Source organism: Plutella xylostella, chromosome 23, assembly GCF_932276165.1.
Source record: "Plutella xylostella chromosome 23, ilPluXylo3.1, whole genome shotgun sequence".
NCBI lineage: Eukaryota > Metazoa > Arthropoda > Insecta > Lepidoptera > Plutellidae > Plutella > Plutella xylostella.
The window spans coordinates 5,211,624-5,230,745 of record NC_064003.1 but is presented as its reverse complement, the minus strand read 5'-3'; the positions used below and the strand labels follow the sequence as shown (position 1 = coordinate 5,230,745).

At 41.7% G+C, this 19,122-nt stretch overlaps 1 protein-coding gene across 1 annotated transcript in view; it reads left to right on the top strand.

The window, feature by feature from the left end:
* LOC105394387 (proto-oncogene tyrosine-protein kinase ROS) overlaps positions 1 to 19,122 on the top strand; it is a 56,618-nt gene that overhangs the window by 15,849 nt on the left and 21,647 nt on the right. Inside the window, exons 3-19 of the mRNA XM_048629607.1 lie at positions 2,087 to 2,146; positions 2,434 to 2,524; positions 2,820 to 3,052; positions 3,345 to 3,593; positions 4,603 to 4,750; positions 5,524 to 5,640; positions 6,042 to 6,372; positions 6,606 to 6,812; positions 7,754 to 7,952; positions 8,591 to 8,787; positions 9,032 to 9,126; positions 9,396 to 9,534; positions 9,989 to 10,190; positions 11,040 to 11,229; positions 11,986 to 12,098; positions 12,754 to 12,937; positions 13,268 to 13,431. Coding sequence (XP_048485564.1) covers positions 2,087 to 2,146; positions 2,434 to 2,524; positions 2,820 to 3,052; positions 3,345 to 3,593; positions 4,603 to 4,750; positions 5,524 to 5,640; positions 6,042 to 6,372; positions 6,606 to 6,812; positions 7,754 to 7,952; positions 8,591 to 8,787; positions 9,032 to 9,126; positions 9,396 to 9,534; positions 9,989 to 10,190; positions 11,040 to 11,229; positions 11,986 to 12,098; positions 12,754 to 12,937; positions 13,268 to 13,431 — 2,919 coding nt within the window. The remainder of the gene's footprint in view (positions 1 to 2,086; positions 2,147 to 2,433; positions 2,525 to 2,819; positions 3,053 to 3,344; positions 3,594 to 4,602; positions 4,751 to 5,523; positions 5,641 to 6,041; positions 6,373 to 6,605; positions 6,813 to 7,753; positions 7,953 to 8,590; positions 8,788 to 9,031; positions 9,127 to 9,395; positions 9,535 to 9,988; positions 10,191 to 11,039; positions 11,230 to 11,985; positions 12,099 to 12,753; positions 12,938 to 13,267; positions 13,432 to 19,122) is intronic.

The following is a 19,122-nucleotide window of genomic DNA, read 5'->3' as shown; positions in this document are numbered from 1 at the left end:
TATCGAACCAAAAATAGCCGCCAACTTGATGGCAAGTTTTTTGCAATTTTGATATTTTCTGGGACATGTTTGACCCAAAATTCTTCAGTTATCACCTTTTTATATACTTATTTGCAAAGACACATCTTCTTGCAGATCGATTATTTCCATTTGAAGTGACGCCTTTGGCAGATTAAATAACTTGGCAGCAAGGACTGGTGCTTGGCAGACACATCTGTCCATTCGGCGGCTGCATCAACTTCAAAGGGTGACTTAAGAAACAGAGATAGCTTTCCCAACTCTGCAAAGTCTTGGAACGTTGTGGCGAATTCGTTGTTAAGATAAAAAAAATATGTAAACATTGCAATGTCTTCTTCAGAGTTCTCCTCATAATAATTATTATGGTCATCGGTGAAGCTATAAGCACCTATGAACAGAGCGCGCGCGGCGACTCGACGGCGCGGGCGGCGCGGCGGCGGCGCGATGTTTTTGATCGATATCGATGTTGTAAAACAGATTAATTTGATTAGGTAGGTAGGTACTAATTTAGATTGGTGGTTGGTAGCTAAATTGGTTGGTTCAAAATATTACAATAAGGGGCCGTCCATTAATCACGTGAGGCACAAAGGGGGGGGGGAGGGGGTACTGAAAACCTCACGAAACATCACGAGGGGGGAGGGGGGGTTTTCGTTAGACATCACGTGTATTATTTTTTTGTCAAAAATTAGGTATTTCTGAACCGATATTTTGGACGGCGCAAAAATTTTAACGATTTGTACTATGACCTATATTTTTTCTATTCAAAAATTGCCGTTACATAGACTTCCGAAAAAATACACGTGATCCAGGGGGGGGAGGGGGGGTTGGTCCCAAACCTCACCAAATATCACCAGGGGGGAGGGGGGGGTCAAAAAATGAGAAAAACGACCTCACGTGATTAATGGACGGCCCCTAATATTCAAAGTATTTATGTATACTTGACATGCCTACGTAGGTGGTCTGAAAAGTTTCCGACCTCAACGTGAAGATGGCAGCACACATCAATTAAAGTCAGGGAATGTAACTGTGCATCTTTTGACAGCAACACTTCAAAGTTTCAGCCATTTTTGACGCGTGGTTTTTATTTTACAGTCGTTTGAGTGAGTCGATGTGAGCATTTCTGTGAAAAAATCGAGCATTTCTGTGAAAAAATCGAGTATCGAGCTGTCTTAAAATATTGGTTTTTGAAAGGGAATATCCCTACGCAAATCAAAGATGAGTTTGATTCTGTGTACGGGGACTCTTCACCGTCATTTACCACTGTAAAATTTTGGGCAGCCGAATTTAAACGTGGCCGTAAGAGCTTCGGAGATGATGAACGTTCGGGACGTCCAAAAACTGTAACTACTGGCGATAACATCGCTAAAGTTCTCCAAAGGGTGTTAGACGACCGCCGAATTAAAGTGAGAGAGATAGCAGAGGCAATGAAAATGTCCATAAAACGTGTTTATCAAATATTAAATCAAGATTTAGGCATGAGAAGGCTGTCCGCGCGTTGGCTGCCGCGTTTGCTAACGTCAGACCAACGACGTGTTCGAATGAACATTTCCAATGCTCTGTTGGCGCAGTTTAGGCGCACTAAATCCGTGTTTTGGCGCCGCCTAATTACTGTTTTATAGGCTATGTAGAAGAATAAAAATAAATTTTAAGAAAAAAAATCTTGTATCTATGTTAGGTCGGAAACTTTTCAGACCACCCACGTACTAATTAACAATATTTGGCGGTCCGAGGTTCAACCTTTCGCGGTCCGCAAACGGACCGCGGTCCGCCTGTTGCTGACCGTTGTGTTAAATTGTAGTGTGGAAGTAGGCAATCGATATTTATTTATAGTTCTACAAAGTGTTATACCTATAACCTAAAATGCACAATAAAGCCCATATCCCACGCATCGTTTAAATACCTTTACTCATCAACCGTTTCACGGTAGAAGTCAAATATATTTTTTACCCCCACGATATTAGTTACGTTTAACCCCAAGTCTACGATTTCACGCTCCATCGCCCCGTGACATTTCACCTGACTGCTGCAACAAGTGGACTCGTTATTAATTGATGTGTTTGTCCCACAGTGCACCCTCGGATGCAGTCTTTGGAAACGGGGGTTGGAGACTTCGTGTCAAGCTAGCTGTGTAAGTATTTTTTATGCTTGTCTAAATCTTAAAGCTTCCATAGCCCGTAGTGACCCGTACCCGTGGTCTGTTGGATATTAGATCCTCCTGTTTGGAGTTTTATGCTTTGATTAGGAAGGTCGCAGTTATTCAAATGGACAGAACGCTATAAACCTAGCTTGTAGCACATATTTTACCTTTTGATTAAATCGCTATTTACGATGCCCGGTCGTTTTTAGGGTGGCCGCTATTCTACTCTACTTGTATTTCTGTAAATAAAGATGATTTAAGGATGGATTTGTTTTCAGAATGTGACGTCAGAGACGGTGGTGTCGCGGGAGTTGTACTGCGTGATGGGGTGCAATGAGGCACTCAACAGCTACTACCAGAAGTTGAGAGGTGAGGAATCATTTGTAAATATACTTAAAATGTTATCTTGTGTTTGAATCGTATGATATATAAAATGTTGCTGTTTTTGCTTCCTCACCGAAAATGTACGGCAGTATTCAAAAACCTTTAGTTTTGCCGTACACTTTCACTATCTAATCAATGCTTGGGTTCTCTGCTTTACATTTACGAGATTTTTTCCCGTGTGAATTTGTGGCCATATGAATGAAAAGCTTAAAAGAGAAACAAACGACAACCCATTCTTACTCTCTCATTTCTCACATTTGAATTTCGACCACCTTCGCAGAGCTGATCGGCACGCCGCAACAGCCAGCCCTGGTAGCAGACAGCCTCACTCCCAACTCGCTATCCCTCGTGTGGGAGGCATACGGGGCCAGCGCCAACCTTCGCAACCTCACCTTCTTGGTGCAGTGGAGATATGAGGAACTGCCCGGCTCATGGCAATACTCTTCGAATGATAGTCTGGTGGACCGGTCGATTATTAACGTGTGGAATTTACGCCCGTATACGAAATATCGGGTGAGTTGAACGATAACATTCTTATAAAACTTTGCGCTCTAGTCTTGAAATACAGTGTGCCCCACGATCATCGCACATGAATTTGGAAGTAAGTTCAATAGCTCCATCTTCAGTATTTAAGATATATTAATATTTCCTTGAATGCAGTTTGGCCGTGAGACACTCTGTATATTGCTACAACAATCCGTTTTTACATTCGGTTCGCTCTTACTTGTGTGAGTCCCTTTATGCACCATGCTGTAGGCATGAACTGTAGGTCCACATCAACTAACAATCCCTTCTCATCCCACAGTTCCGCGTGGCGATATTCCTCTCAGGGCGCAGCGGGTCGGGCGAGCCCATCTACTCGGCTCCGTCCGTGGTGATATCCACCCTGGAGTCGGGCAAGCCCGCCTCGCCCCCCGCCGCCCTCCGCGCCGCCGCCCCCGACCCCAGCCGGGTCGCCATCTCGTGGGAACCCGGGCCTTTTGCCAATGGACCGCTGATCGGTTTTGTGTTGAGGCTGGTTGATACGCAGCCGAATGTGTATGCCGCTTTGAAGGTGAGATTTTACGTCTATGGTATGTGTTTTTTTTGTATAAAACAAAATTGTGAAAAATTTTATGGGTTCGAAGATTATCTGCCCTACCTATTGTCTGCACACGAGGATTTTCATACTGAAGTTTATACAAATCTAATAAAGTTGTCTTGAATAGCAGCTGCTGAACAGCTGGAATATAAGATTCATATTCTAATTATACTTTAATCTAAGTAATTTGATATGGATTTCTATAGGTTAGTTGTTACTTATTAGCTAAACCGAGCAAACTATGTAAGTAAATAAGTGGAATGGAAGCTATCAGATTATTTCCCCGGAAGGTTATCGGTTCCGATTTGACGTAAAAGCTATAACTACATAATAATAAGATATTAAAATTAATTAACATGTAGGCATCGTGATGTTCACCTATATGGAATGTTTCCCGTTCCGTAATAAAATTATTATTTATAAACACAATCTTAAATGCCTTATTTTATTACAAATAGACGTTAGACGTAGACGTGTCTTACGTTTAATTTAAGTGCTTAGATAGCGTAGAGGTTAATAAAATGGTGAAACAATATTTCCAAGTTACTAATAGCACAGAATTATAATCAGTCACCTAATAGTTCTACGCTAGCAGATAAGGCTACCATAGAAATGAGTAGGTACCTATAGATGGCGCCACTTTACTGTAAAGTTCTGGCATTGAAAATTGATAAAAAGTAAAACCCAATTAAATATGTAAAAGGGTGATAAGTAGACACAAACACAAGAACTAGACTAGGCTTTGGAATGTCACTACTCAGGGTACGCCGGACGCATGTAAGTACTTATGTATAAGCATAGAATAACGAGTACTAGTACTACTGTACTTTTTATTCTATGGTATAAGGTACAGTTGATAAGTTACCGGGCGGACATTACTGGACATAGGACTCTCCCAAGGAGCGCCGTACCGTAACTCGCCTCAACCTTCCTCATCCATTACCAGTTTAACCACTATTTCAACAAAACCTTCTCTTCCCAGGAGCTGTCAGCATCGAACAACACATTCTTCTACATGTTCCAAAACCTGCAGCCGTCGCGGGAGTACGAGGTGTCGGTGGCCATGAGGAATGCGGAGGGCGAGGGGCCGCGCGCCTACATGACTGTCGCCACGCCGCCGCTGCCCACTAGTGAGTTATATCTATTCTATTCTATTCTATTCTCTGTGGGGGTGTAAGTACCTGCACCTGGCTCTCTCGAATGGAACCTTTTGTGCATATCCCCAAGGTCCAAACTGCCTTCCTAAGCTTGGACCATTTTCCCACCACGCTGGTCCACTGCGGGTTGGTGGGTTTACATATCTAGATGTGCTAAATCTAGATATGCAGGTTTCCTCACGATGTTTTCCTTCACCGTAAGAGCGATGGTATACATTGTACTTAAATTCAGAAAAGAACTCATTGGTACATGTCAGCGCCGGGATTCGAACCCGCATCTCTGGCGTGAGAAGCGGGCGCTTACCCGAATGAGCTACCACCGCTCGCTGAGTGAGTTATATCACTCTCGCGTTGTATCCCGGACATCATCATCATCTCAGCCATAGGGAGTCCACTGCTGAACATAGGCCTCTCCCAGTTTTCCACCCAGTCCGATTGGAGGCGGCCCGCATCCAGCGCTTCCCCGCAGACTTGACAAGATCGTCCGTCCATCCGTCATCCCAGAACTCTTCTACTCCAACTGTATACAGGACCTGATGCTAAATAGGTATAATAGTCACCCTGATTGACTTATTTTTAGGCCTGAGTGAAAACCCAGCCCCTACTTTATTACTATCACTATTATATTATAGGTTCTAACCTAAACGCAGAAACGCAAGCGCAGATCTATACCTTCGGCATAGCAGTCAAGGTATTTGTCACCAGCCCGTCTTCGTATGAGTTTCCAACTTGTTTGTTATTTCCAGCGATCCCGCAGCAGCCAGTGCTGATCCTGGGCAGTGAGAGGAACGTGCTGGCCGCGCCCGCCAACGACATGCTGTCAGACCCCGTCGAGCTGTACAGCACGGAACATAAGATCACCGGTACGAAACATGACCCACCCTCATTAAACAAATACACTCATGGGAAATGAAAAAGTTCCACTGTTAATGTTAGAAATCTTGCTGTGTAACCTGTGTATGTGTTGTGTTAAGTAAATAAATAACTTATCTATCTATTTATCTATCTATCACTGACAAAATGACGCAATCAAAGAACTCAAATTTTTTCAATAATTTAATTTGATAAAATATGAACAAATTATTACCGTTTTTAGTTCGTAATATCCTAATGCTCGGTTAAATTAAGTGCAGCAAGGCATTATGAACTAAAAAATATATTTACGAGAAGCCAATATAAAAAAATCTGTCTTTTAACTGCCATTATAACCACTAATCATTGATAATCTCGTTTTTTTAAGACTTATAAAGCTGTCTTTCCACAGGAGTCGGCCTGGACATATCGAGCGACTACCTCTTCGTATCAGTCTCCAACGGCTACGTATACCGAAGCACGCTCTCAAGGAAGAGCCAATCAGTGGCCATCTTAACCCCAGATTCCAAATACAAACCGCTAGACCTCTCAGTTGATTGGTTGAACAGACATCTCTATGTATTAGGAGAGGTGTATTATAATAAGGTGGATTCTAGTTCAGAGGCAACTGTGTTTCCGAATTGGGAGATCTTGCGTTGTGACTTTGATGGCAAGAATCTGATGGTGGCGCTGTCAGGGTTTTCGTCTCGACCGATACATTTTGAAGTGGATCCTTATAATGGGTAAGTAGAATGCAGAAGTTTTACTCCCTAGAAAGTTGTTCACAATTATGTTGGCTGAAAGATTTTAATGATAATGTCGTATGTATGCATGACTGTATGTTATTTATATTTTTCCTCTTGTTTTGTAGTTTTAGTTTACCTTTCTATCAATGTCATCATACATAATATATAGGTATTTTAATACATGGTAGCTCAGACTTTCCCTATCTAATCACCACCGCGCACGCTTCCAGGTACCTATTCTGGGCACTCCGCGGGGTCGAGCGCGGGGGTCTATACCGGCTAGAACTGGCCCAAGTGTCCAACGGAGCGGCGCCCGGAGCCACCACGCTCATAGTGAGGGACGCACATCTGGGCGCCTTCACGGCTGACCATGCAGATTTTAGGCTGTTGGTGGCGCATTTGAGACGGAATAATGTGCTTGCTGTGTCTTTGGACGGGTATGTAACTCTTTATATGACTATGCCTTTTTTAGGGTTCCGTAGCCAAAATGGCAAAAACGGAACCCTTATAGTTTCGTCATGTCCGTCTGTCCCAGCAGTCCGTCTGTGTCAGACGGACAGACGGACAGCCGTCTGTCCGTCTGTCACAGCCGATTTACTCGGAAACTATAAGTACTACAGTGATGAAATTTGATGGGAATATGTGTTGTATGAACCGCTACAAAAATATGACACTAAATAGTAAAAAAAAGAATTGGGGGTGGGGCCCCCCATACATGTAACTGAGGGATGAAATTTTTTTTTTCGATGTACATACCCGTGTGGGGTATCAATGGAAAGGTCTTTTAAAATGATATAAAGTTTTCTAAAAAACATTTTTCTTAAAGTGAACGGTTTTTGAGATATTAGCTCTCAAAGTCGTAAAAAGTATGTCCCCCCCCCCTCTATTTTTATAACTACGGGGTATAAAATTCTAAAAAAAATAGAGGTGATGCATGCTAATTAACTCTTTCAACGATTTTTGGTTTGATCAAAGTATCTCTTATAGTTTTTGAGATAGGTTGATTTAACTGTAATTTTGATTTGCTGCTACGGAACCCTTTGTGCGCGAGCCCGACTCGCACTTGGCCGGTTTTTCCTAATTTAATACCTACTCATAAATAAGTATTGTATATATGTATAGGTGAACTTGATGCTTAGATAGAAACATATCAATCATAAGAAGGTAAAAGCTGGCGTTATTTTCATTTGAAGGTAATAGTGAATGATTTTTAGTTCTATAGTTTGTCGTGGCGCTAGTGTTGTTAAATTTAAGTTAAATAGAATACGATGATTTGCTAACGATCGTTCGCTTCCGACAAGGGTATTTGTACTGGGTAGGGTATTTTTACCTTACAGATTTGGCGCTTACTGTACTAAGAAAACCATTTCATCCTCAGGCGTGAAATCACCGACTTCCGTAGCAACACGCAAACCCCGATGTTCACGGCGGCCCGCTCCATCGCGTATGCCAACGGTCTGTTCTACTGGACCAATGGCAACGAGATGCTGACCGAGGAGTACCACGCGCAGTCCGACAGCTACTTCCACAATGAGTACCCGCTGGTGTATAATATGACCAAGATTGTTCCGAGACAGGTGAGATGCTCGTAACAGGGTATATTTGGGTGTGATAGCTTTTTGCGCAAGCTTCGCGTCGCCTTTAATGGCCTTCCCTTCGCCTCAAGGGGCATCCCGCGGGAATTCCGGACGAAATTGTAGCGTATGTATTGTATGTACATGCTCAGGGGTAAAGTAGCTATTATAATGGTGTCAGTAGTTTTGGAGCATATTCAATGCAAAGTAACAATCTATCTCGCATAAGACAACGGCCTGTTCTACTGGACCAATGGAAACGAGATGCTCACTGAGGAGTACCACGCGCAGTCTGACAGCTATTTCCATAATGAGTACCCGCTGGTGTATAATATGACCAAGATTGTTCCCAGACAGGTGAGCTAGCAGTGTTCGTATGATTATATTTGGGTTTGCTAGGTTTTTTTTGCGCTAGCTTCGCATCGCCCTCAATGGGCATCCAGTGGAAATTCTGGGATAAAATGTAGCCTATATAATACTAGTAAGGGATAATGCAGCATTATAAGCACATGAGCGAGCGTTGTGTACGTGAGCGCTGCGTCAACTCACTGCGTTCTACCTATCTGAACGACACATACACATGACATTGCGTCACCATCAATCACTTCAACGCTCTCTCTTACCTATCTATCCTCCCACAGGTCCTAGTAAACCTGCGCAGCTGCCAGCCCATCCCCGTCCCAGTCAACCCGCCTATATCCGTGCAGGCGGTCCTGGACGTGACGTCGGGAGCCGTGGCGTGGGCCGCGCCTCTGCTGCTGGGCCACCAAGGCCGGGCCGCTTGGCGGCGCTGGCGGTACCATCTGCATCTTACTGACAGCCGGCACGATTTGCACATGTCAGTATATACCTACAACATACACTCGCGGAAAATGAAATTAAAGTTCCAATGACATACTTATCACCAAAAAACGCCTAGCGTGTTGGATGCAGTACAGAAAAGGAAAGCTCTTCTAAGCAATGTTTTGGGTGGTAAATGACTTTTAGAGAAATGGAAAACCTTTGCGTCCTGAATATACCGGTTTACAATAGTTTACATAAATTAATGGACATTAAATTAATCGGCACTCTTTTCTTTTCAGCAAGGACATCAATGGGACTTCAATCAAAGTGGATAATTTGAAAGAAAACACGGAGTATGTCGTCAGAGTCGCCGCCGTCACGGAATCTGGTTCAGGTGATATAATAAATGTTATCTACTTAATAATACATAAGTAGATATATACTTAATATTATATTTTTCTGGAAGGTGGTCTGCAAAGAAGGAGGGCTGCAAAGTAACCAGGTGATAGTCCCTAAAATATCTTCGTATATGACATCTAAATAGACTTTAGTTCAGTGACAATGATAAGTTAGCAGCCTGTATCTACCTACCATAAGCTGTAATTAGCTGACCTACATCTACCTAGCTTTATACGATGATCAAAGTCTCCATTGTATTCGCAGGTCCCTGGTCAACCGAGTTCATAGGTAGAACACTTGAAGCCACTCCGTCAACTCTACAGAGCAAGCTGATACTGTACGGGTCAGACGGACTGCTGCAAACTAACCTCGTTGGAGAAGACTTGAAGACTTTGATACACAGGTAAGCAGTCAAAAAATAGAAAGAAAGAAAGAAAGATAAAACTTTATTTGACAATGACAGCATAATACAGAAGTTACGTATAAAATCAACAACAAACTTAAAATTTAGTGATATCTGCGACAAACCCAACCTTTAAATAAAGATTAATACAATCATTGTTCCAGCAAAATATTTAATCTCGATTAAAGGATTCATTTAGGCTGGTCAAAATTGGCCATACAACGTTAAAAGTGTTTCAATATTTCTTGATAATGTTTACAAAATTGATTCTCTATAGTTACTTGTACCATTACAAACGTGCAACTGCAAACTATCTTATCAGGCCTCTCGTTCACACAAAACGCAGAACATAAGTGCGATCAAGAGGTCTGATCACGATGGCTATCACGTTTATAATGGCTGAAGCTTACATCTTGATTAACCCAAACTACATCTACTACACTCTCATCCGCAGAGACCAGCTAAAGAACCTCGACATAACCGACATCGCCTCCTACTCCGACAAACTGTACCTCGTCACCAACGAGTCCACCGTCATGTGGTACAACACCACGACCAATGAGAGAGGCTACATGGAGAACATGGACGACGTGGGCGGCGTGGCCGTGGACTGGGTGGGGCAGAGGATCTACTGGTCCAACCCGAAGCAGCAGCTGGTAAGTGAGATTAGACATTGCCCTTAGAGTTTAGACCTACAGAATGAAAAGTCAGTAAAAGAGATATTAATGCCACCCCAGTACTAGAATTTTATGATCTACTGACGGGTGATAAACGACATCTATAGTAATTGTTTGTATGCATCGATAAAGTATTATTTGATTCATCTGTCATCCACCCATAGCTAAGTGTTATCATAAAACCGTTTGCGCTGGCGTGGCACACATATATCTTTTGCTGACTGTACCTCGTCACAAACGAGTCTACCGTCATGTGGTACAACACCACGACCAATGAGAGAGGCTACATGGAGAACATGGACGACGTGGGCGGCGTGGCCGTGGACTGGGTGGGGCAGCGGATCTACTGGTCCAACCCGAAGCAGCAGCTGGTAAGGGGGTTTGGACTTTGCTTTTTTTAGACCTACAGAATGTACAGTCAGTGCAAGAGATACAATGCCACCTCAGCCCACTTTCTACAATCTTCCGTCCAAATCTTAGGATCAAACTGTTTGCACTGGCCCACATATTATATCATTTGCTGACTGTACCTCGTGATAGACGAGTCGGCAGCAGCTGGTAAGCCACTTTCTGGATGTCACTGGCTGGATGAGGACAAAGTGTTATGGTGCTCCTTAGAGAGAGATGATAATGACGTTGAGGGGAAGTGCTTATTGTAAGTTCTACGTTTTTATATATTTTTTACAGATGCATTATACATGTTTCGTCAATTATCTTACGATAAATCCACACGGGTGCGACACTAGATTCTTTTTACTTCTTTAGTTTTCCGCAACTAACCTACTAAAACTCACTCACACACGGCATAACCAACCCTTTCTCCCACAGATAACCCGCGGCAACCTCGACGGCAGCAACCGGGAGCCCGTGCCCATAGTCACAGTCTGCAAGGAGCTGAGCATAGACTCTATGGGCGCGGCGCTCTACTGGAGCACAGGACACGCGGTGGAGGCGGCGCGGCTCAGCGGCGACAACCGCACTGTCTACTACCCCGCGCGGCTGTTCCAGGGGAAACACCGTGAGACCAACATTGTACTACATGTTGTAGCTATACAGGGTGTTGCAAAAAGGGTGAAACCTACATGTGCAGCATGTTATATCTAAGCCCGAAAATGAAATCAGAATTTCGAAATTCGCTTACTACCCCGCGCAGCTGTATCAGGGGAAATAGGTACTGTGAGATGAACCCTCAAATTCATACACCGTATTGTAAATTTACAACAAGGTTAAATTGGCTTCGAAACACACGAGTTTCGACTCTTTACGACAATCAAAAAGTTGAAATACGTATATGACATCGTCAATTTTAAACCTATTGTAAAGCTCTATGAATGTGGGAGAAACATTATACATGTTGTAGCTATACATGCGAGCCGTGCCCATGCTGTTTATGGTTCAATGAATATGCTACGATGATAATTTAGATTAAGAGGATGATAGTAACAACGACGACATTCCCAAGTCCATGTTATATGGCCACAGAAGGCTGAAGACAATATTGGCTCTTTCTGGTAATATTCGCGAAACTATGCACCGAATACGCTTAAATTCGGACGTACGCACAGGCCACTTCACCCCTATTGTAACCCTATAGATTCCCATACCTACCTACATGTGCCTGAGGTCACCTTATAAAGGGCCAGCTAATTGTCTACAGCACAAGCTGAGCTGGTGCCTTATTGACATTTGCCCTTTTGTTATTATTTATTCCGTATTATTATTTCCTGTACTTTTTATTGTTGTCAGTGTGTCAAATTTACCTCTTCGTTTCCAGTGATGGGCCTGACGCTGGACTTACAAAACCGCTGGGTGTACTGGCTGGTGCGCGGCTACGACGGCTCGGAGCTGCACCGCGCGCCCACACAGGAGCTGCTGAAGCACCACCGGGTATGTGCCGCCAAGGAGATATGTGACCATCCCGCAGATATATGTGACCATCACCGACTGATTTGGTTTATTTGTTGTGTATTTAACTCTTTATTGCACAAATATAGGATATATAAAAGTTGGCTTAGTGCTATACTTAAGCATTTTAACTACATTGGTATGAAAGAAGAAGAAATTACTTTTCTGATAAGAGCTCCACAGGTGTAATAATGTGACAACTGCTCAGTGCCCAGCTGTAGATGGGAATGGGATTTAAATATCTAAAGATAAGTATCTCTGTCATCATCATCAGCCAATATTCGTCTTCAGAACTGAAAGCCACCTACCAAAGAGCGCCACAAAACTTTACAGGCGTAAAAACTCTTTTTTTTTATGTGGGGACATCTCACACACGGCCATCCGATCCCAAGCTAGGCAGAACCTGTGTTATGGGTGTCGGACAGCTGATATATCTACACAAATACATAGATAGATAGATACTAAATATAAATATCAACACCCAAGACCCGAGTACAAATATCTGTGTTTAAACAAATATCTGCCCCAGCCGGGAATCGAACCCGGGACCTTCGGCTCAGTAGTCATGGTCACTAACCACTACGCCATTCGGTCGTCTTCTTTACTAATTAAATAAATTTCACTCATTTTTCACCAGACCTACGACACGCTCCTAACCCGTCTCCCCGGCACATCTCGCCTCGGCCCGCTCCGCTACGTAGCAGGCCGCTTGCTGTGGGTGACTCACTCGCGAGTCGCCACGGCGGACGCGCTCGGCCGCTACTCGGCTCTACTACCGCCAGCGGCTGCCGTCTGTGCCGTGCGTGACCCCACTACGCCCCGTGAGTATGACTTGTCCGGCTCGAGCTCGGCTTAGGGCTTCTCACCGTGGTGAAAGGATTGTCCAGTCAGAGTATCGTCTGTGGCTTACTGCACTGGACTTATTTAAGGATCCTCCTTTGGTTCTCTTCATACTCTAACTATACTCTGTCCATTATATTATTGGTTTTAGACAGTTCAAATCCCATACATTTTTGACGACTGCAAAGGAAAACCAACTTAACTTACCAGACATAAGGAAACATAAAAAATACAATAACATAGTGGAAGCTCTATAAGTGCTTATTTTATAGCTTTTTATCTGACTCTAAACTGAACCCCTCATATTCCAGGACATCTAATAGCGATCCCGGACGCAGTCCCGGCCTCGTCCATCAAGGTGGAAGGCCAGTGGAACAACTTCACGGTGCGCTGGGCGCCTACCACCAACGTCAATGTGGACAACTGCCGGATTAACTACCACGTCAGTGTCACGTATGGCAGTCTGCATATTGAGGTAAGGGATATTACCTATGTGCTACCGGCAAAAATTATTTCGTTTATGAAGTGGAGGGTCGGCAGACTAAAGTACACAAGTCATAATTCATTTTCACTTTAGTTTTTACAGGAACAACAAAAAACATAATAAAAATCAATGTATTTGGAATTTAATAATTTATTTATTCCAATTTCATTGTTAAACATGAAATACATTAGATTAACATAAAAAACTATTAAAAATAAGACAAAAGCGGACTGTGAGTGACTTATGTGATAAGTATTATTTACTAAGTACACCTTAGATACGACTTAAGTGATTAGGCCTAGTGAAGTGTTGCTTTTATTTCAGATAATCATATTAATCATACACTCACAGAAGAGGAGTGTGTGTGTGTATGATTAATAATTATTTAATTATTGGACTCTTATTCACTCCTGAAAACATCTGGCAGTGTGTTTCGAGCTGTTTCAGAAGTAGACAAATTATTGTAAAACTATAAAATATGTCAGGTATAAGCGGAAAAAGCGATATCAGATCATCTTTTTCTCTTTGAATATAGATTTGTTCGACATCAATGGTATACCATCGAGCACTACTGAAGCTCTTCTCTTCAGATTCAAAGTCTGGAAATCACAATTTCGGTCTAAGGTATTCTTGAACAAAATAATCATCATCAGCCTATAGCAGTCCACTGCTGGACGTAGGCCTCTCTCAAAGCACGCCACTGGATGTGAAGTCGTCACCCCATCTAGCCGTTAGGCGTTCCACACTACGTTTGCCGTGTCGCGGCCTCCATCCAGTCCAGAACAAGTTACCCCATCAGTCATCGGTTCTTTGACAGATGTGACCAGCCCATGCACTGCCACTTACAAAAAAAAAAGTGTAAGCTTACTAACTCGGTGTGCTATGTCGGTCACTTTAGTTTCTCTGTCGGATTACTTCGTTCCGGATGCAATCTTTCAGAGAGACTCCAAGCATAGCTCTTTCTATAGCTCGCTGAGTGACCTTCAATTTGTGAACCAGTTCCATTGTAAGTGTCCACGTTTCAGCCTCATAGGTCATAACCGGTAGGACACACTGATCAAAGACGTTTTCGTCTTGAGACTTTGTGGTATGGGCGACAAGAAGACTTGACGAAGTTTGCCAAATGCTGCCCAGCCCAACTGTATTCTTCTATTCACCTGTGATTGGAAGTTGTTTCTACCCAGCTGCATATTGTTGAACAACTTCTAGGGTCATGCCATCAACGGTTATTGGACACAGTAAAACGTGGTTATACATATACATAACCTTAGTTTTAACCAGGTTCATCTCCAGGCCAATCTGGCGTGAAGCTTTGAATAGACTGTTCAGCATTTGTTGAAGTTCCTGCAGAGATTCGGCTATAATGACGATGCCGTCGGCAAATCGAAGGTGCAAGATGTTTTCGCCGTTGATGTTTATGCCTTGTCCTTTCAAGTCCAGCGTTTTAAAGACATCGACCAATGCATTGGGGACAGCTTCGGGGAAATTACGTCTTTTCTGCTGGTTTCTTTTCTTTTCTTACATTTCATTCTACATGCTGTCAGAGCCTTCAACCTTCTTTCAGGAATCTCTTTGCCTTTTAATGTTTTGTAACTTTGGCCTGTATTACGCATTTTTTTCTTCTATTGTTTCAACACACGCAAGCTTAATCAAGCAACGACAGGTGGTTCATTTGTAATATATATGTCTGAAGTTATATCATTTACAGATATAGAGAGATAGAAGAACTATCATTTGTAACATTTTCAGTTCTGTGTGTTTCTGTTTTCGACGATACCGGTTCGTTGAATACAAAGTCGGGGTCAGCTATAGAATCGTCTGAATCTTCGTACCTGATCTCAACTCCTCTGAATGTGTTTGACGTGTATGGTACTGGCTCCATGTATGGGTCATTTGTTGATCCCATTGCTTGAGAAGTCATCACCACACTTATGGAGCCTTCGTTTTCTTCTTGATTTTTACCTTGAATAAAGGTATATAAGACAAACTAAGCATAATCAATTTCAATCAATAAGTATCTATAAAAATATTCATGAGTTTATACTTTATACATATTGCACTTAAACACTTACTTGCTGCGGGACTTTAATCCTAGCTGAGCTAGCTGAGCTGCGCCAGTTCCACTAGCATTTATCTTCTTCCGATTTTTTTTAACAATTATTCACTTCACACAATATGAACGATTGAAAAAGAATCCGTAGTTGACTGCTGTTCAACAAAATTCTTTGAAGATATATTTTTTATTTAGTGGGTAGTAAGACACTTGAGAAACGGTGTTAAAATTATTAGGTACCTTATAACATAAGTCGTTCCTTATCGGCACAACGCGACTGTGGAGTGTTTGTTCCTTTTCACATAAGTTCACTTATGTTGTTTAGCCTGATTACAAATTGGTAGCTATCAAAATGTTCATAAGGAACAATTTGAGACTTAGCTACTTATAATAGTGATTTTGACATGTGTGTTTTAGTCCAGCTATGAGTCGGGCCAAAATAATGCCCCTGGCGATTAATAAAAAATATAGGAAAAAATGACTTATGTGCTTTAGTCTGCGGGCCCTTCAAGTGACCCCTTATGACAAGTGAATACATATTCTAAATGCAGTACAGTAAGGGCAGATGGGTCACTCAGGGAACTTCTTATGTGAAAACAAGGTGTTTGGGTTATAACCGGCCTTCAATAGCTTGTTATCTTTCCTGGACCTAACCTAACTGCCTCTGTGGTCTAGTTGTAGAAGCTTCGCTTCATGACCCAGAGGTCCCGGGTTCGATTCCCGGGTGGGACCATCAATTTGTGTTTCTAAATTGTGGTTCCAAGTTTGGTTAGGACATAGAAGGCTGATCACCTGATGTCCGAAACAGTGAAACGATCCATGCTGTCGGATGGGCATGTAAAGCAGTCGGTCCTGCGCCTAGCTCTCTCCAGTCGTGTCGGTCAATCCGTCCCATTGGGTTATGAGAGTGATGGAACAGAGAGTGCTCCTGTGTACTGCGCACACACTTGGGCACTATAATCTACTCCTGCGTAGATGGCTGATCTCAATTGAGATTGGCCGCCGTGGTCGAAATTCGGCTAGGAGGACATTATTATCTTTCCTGGGAAGCAATGCAGCTGATATTCAATCTCACGTCACTTGTAGGTATCAACTTGACTGCTTAGCTACTTAGCTGCTGTATAAGACCAACATTAAGGGCCCGTACAGGGTGACGTGCCGCGCCAATTTTGGGTTTTCAATGCTCTTCACACAGCACACGCAGTGACACGCACACATGTAAGTTTGCACAATGGGTCGATAAACTTTTACTCGCCAACTTTATTGACAATTATGTTCAAGTACATTTTGGGTGATTTTAGGGTAAGTAAGTATAATTCTTACTTACAATGGTAGGCACCAGGAAAGAGTAGAAATTAATAGGGGTGCCACTTTACTCTATACTCGGAACCCGATTAGCTTTCTCAAACAAATGTGGTATTTACTTGTAGAAAGGTAACTACAAAAATTAAAGTGTAGATAATAAGTTTCGGGCATCCTCTAGCCAACTGAACCCCGACGACAAAGCAAAGTAAATACATAGTGTCGCAAAAGGGCTATACTAAGCCAAAAGGGGATGACTCAAGGGGTCATTCTGAACAACTTTTGTTCTACGAGATTTGCAAATTCGCGAAAAAAAATATTCGTTTTCCATGGTAAAAAGTCACATGTCCAACAAAGTTAATTTCCAAAACTCGTTGAGCAAAAGTTCAGAATGACCCCCTGTCTTAATCCTTTTTACCGGACTGCCGAAAGAGGAGGGTAATGTTTTTTGATTGTATGTATGTATGTTTGTCTGTTTCTTTGTTCCCTCCTGTAGCCTAAACGGCTTGATAGATTTTGATGTATGAGGTATTGTTAGAAGCGTATTGATGGCGCAATGGTTATAGGCTATGTGACGTTCTATTAAAATGTACATAGCGCCCTCTAGAGGACATAACGTGATGATCGAAAAAATAATAATTCAACTTTGCCGTGTAAGGTATCAAATGAAAGGGCATGATTTTCACATTATAAAAATATGCATATTGAAGGTATTTAAATAACAACACCAAAATTATTGAAATAAAAAATGATCATGAACTACTGACGTAAAATTTCATAAAATAAAAACAACTAAAAAGTTACAAATAAAAAAATACAATTATAAACAAACGAAAAACCCGACTGTACGCTAAAAACATGAAAACAAGTACCAATGTTAATGGAAAGTATCGCAGGCGGGGACCAACTTGACCGCCACTCAAGGCCGTTTTCTAAGTAACATTCAGCTAAATGGTGAACCCTCTGCTGGTCCCCGCCTACGATACTTTCCATTAACATTGGGACTTGTTTTCATATTTTTAGCGTGCAGTCGGGTTTTTTGTTTGTTTATAATTTGTTTAGTACTATATACCGCTTTTTCAATACCTGTAAGTAAGTAATATTTTTTGGTAGCAGCATAATATTTTTAATTAATTTTAGGGTTTCGAACATCAAAAGAAAAAAAGCAACCGTTATAGGATCTCTTTGTTGTCCGTCTGTCACCGCCCTTTTTCTCAGAAACGGGTAAAGATATCAAGCTGATATTTCACATAGATGGGGAGTAACCCAAAAAAAATATTATGGTACTCCCTGTCCCACACAAGTAAATTGGGGCTTATATTTTTTCCAGTTATTTTGATGTGTATCCTTTTTTTTCTTTGTTGTTTTGTATAAGTATGTGTTTGTTTTCTTTAAATCTGTATTTTTTTTGTTGTTGCTGTCTATGTGTCGAATAAATGTATCTTTATCTTCAAGTCACGCTATCTATCGTTTGTTTTTTTTTGTGGCTACTGTCTATAGAAGAAATTCCGTCATTGACAATTTTACGTTACGAATTTATTTTTATTTATTTTATTTTTATTTTTACATTTTCGTGGAGAACCAACAGCATTTTGTTAATAAATAATTATTACTTATGAACACATAACAACTTGATGCCATTAACAAAATGAACTTAGTAAACCCAGTAAACCTAACACATCCAGAGGAAAAATAAAATCTCTTTCTCTCTCTCTGAAAAACATACTTAATAGCCCAAACTCGATGCTTTTAGCTATTAACATCTTTGAAATAAAATTGAGCCACCACCGTGTTACTGCCCTCATCAGATCCTCATGAGACCATACCTCAACCAGCACCAAGAGACTGTATTTTTGATCCCTAACCTAATGTTCGTGCGTATTGTCATCACTTAGATCCATTCGCTATATTCCTGCTCCTCATCAGACCTTTACGAGACTGTAATGTCACGAGAATATTGCACACTATCTAATTTAATTTAATGTATTGAATATACTGGAAGAATTATGCTTCCTCAATTTCAAATCAAATAGGCGTGTCGACAGTATTACATTATCAAAGATTCAATGACTTTAGAGGAAAATACACATTCAAAGGATTTAAAAAACTGATTTAGTTTTATTTAATAAATTCAGATTAATAAGATTTTCAATAAAATAAAAGAGTAAAATACTGCAATCGGCCATTTTGGCTGAAACGCCAATCACAGCGCATGACGTCATACTTATGTACGCTTCACTGTGTTTTGATTACCTTACATACTGATTGCGCGTTACGATTGATATAATATATATTTGTTTTTGTCATTTATCGACTTTATAACACGA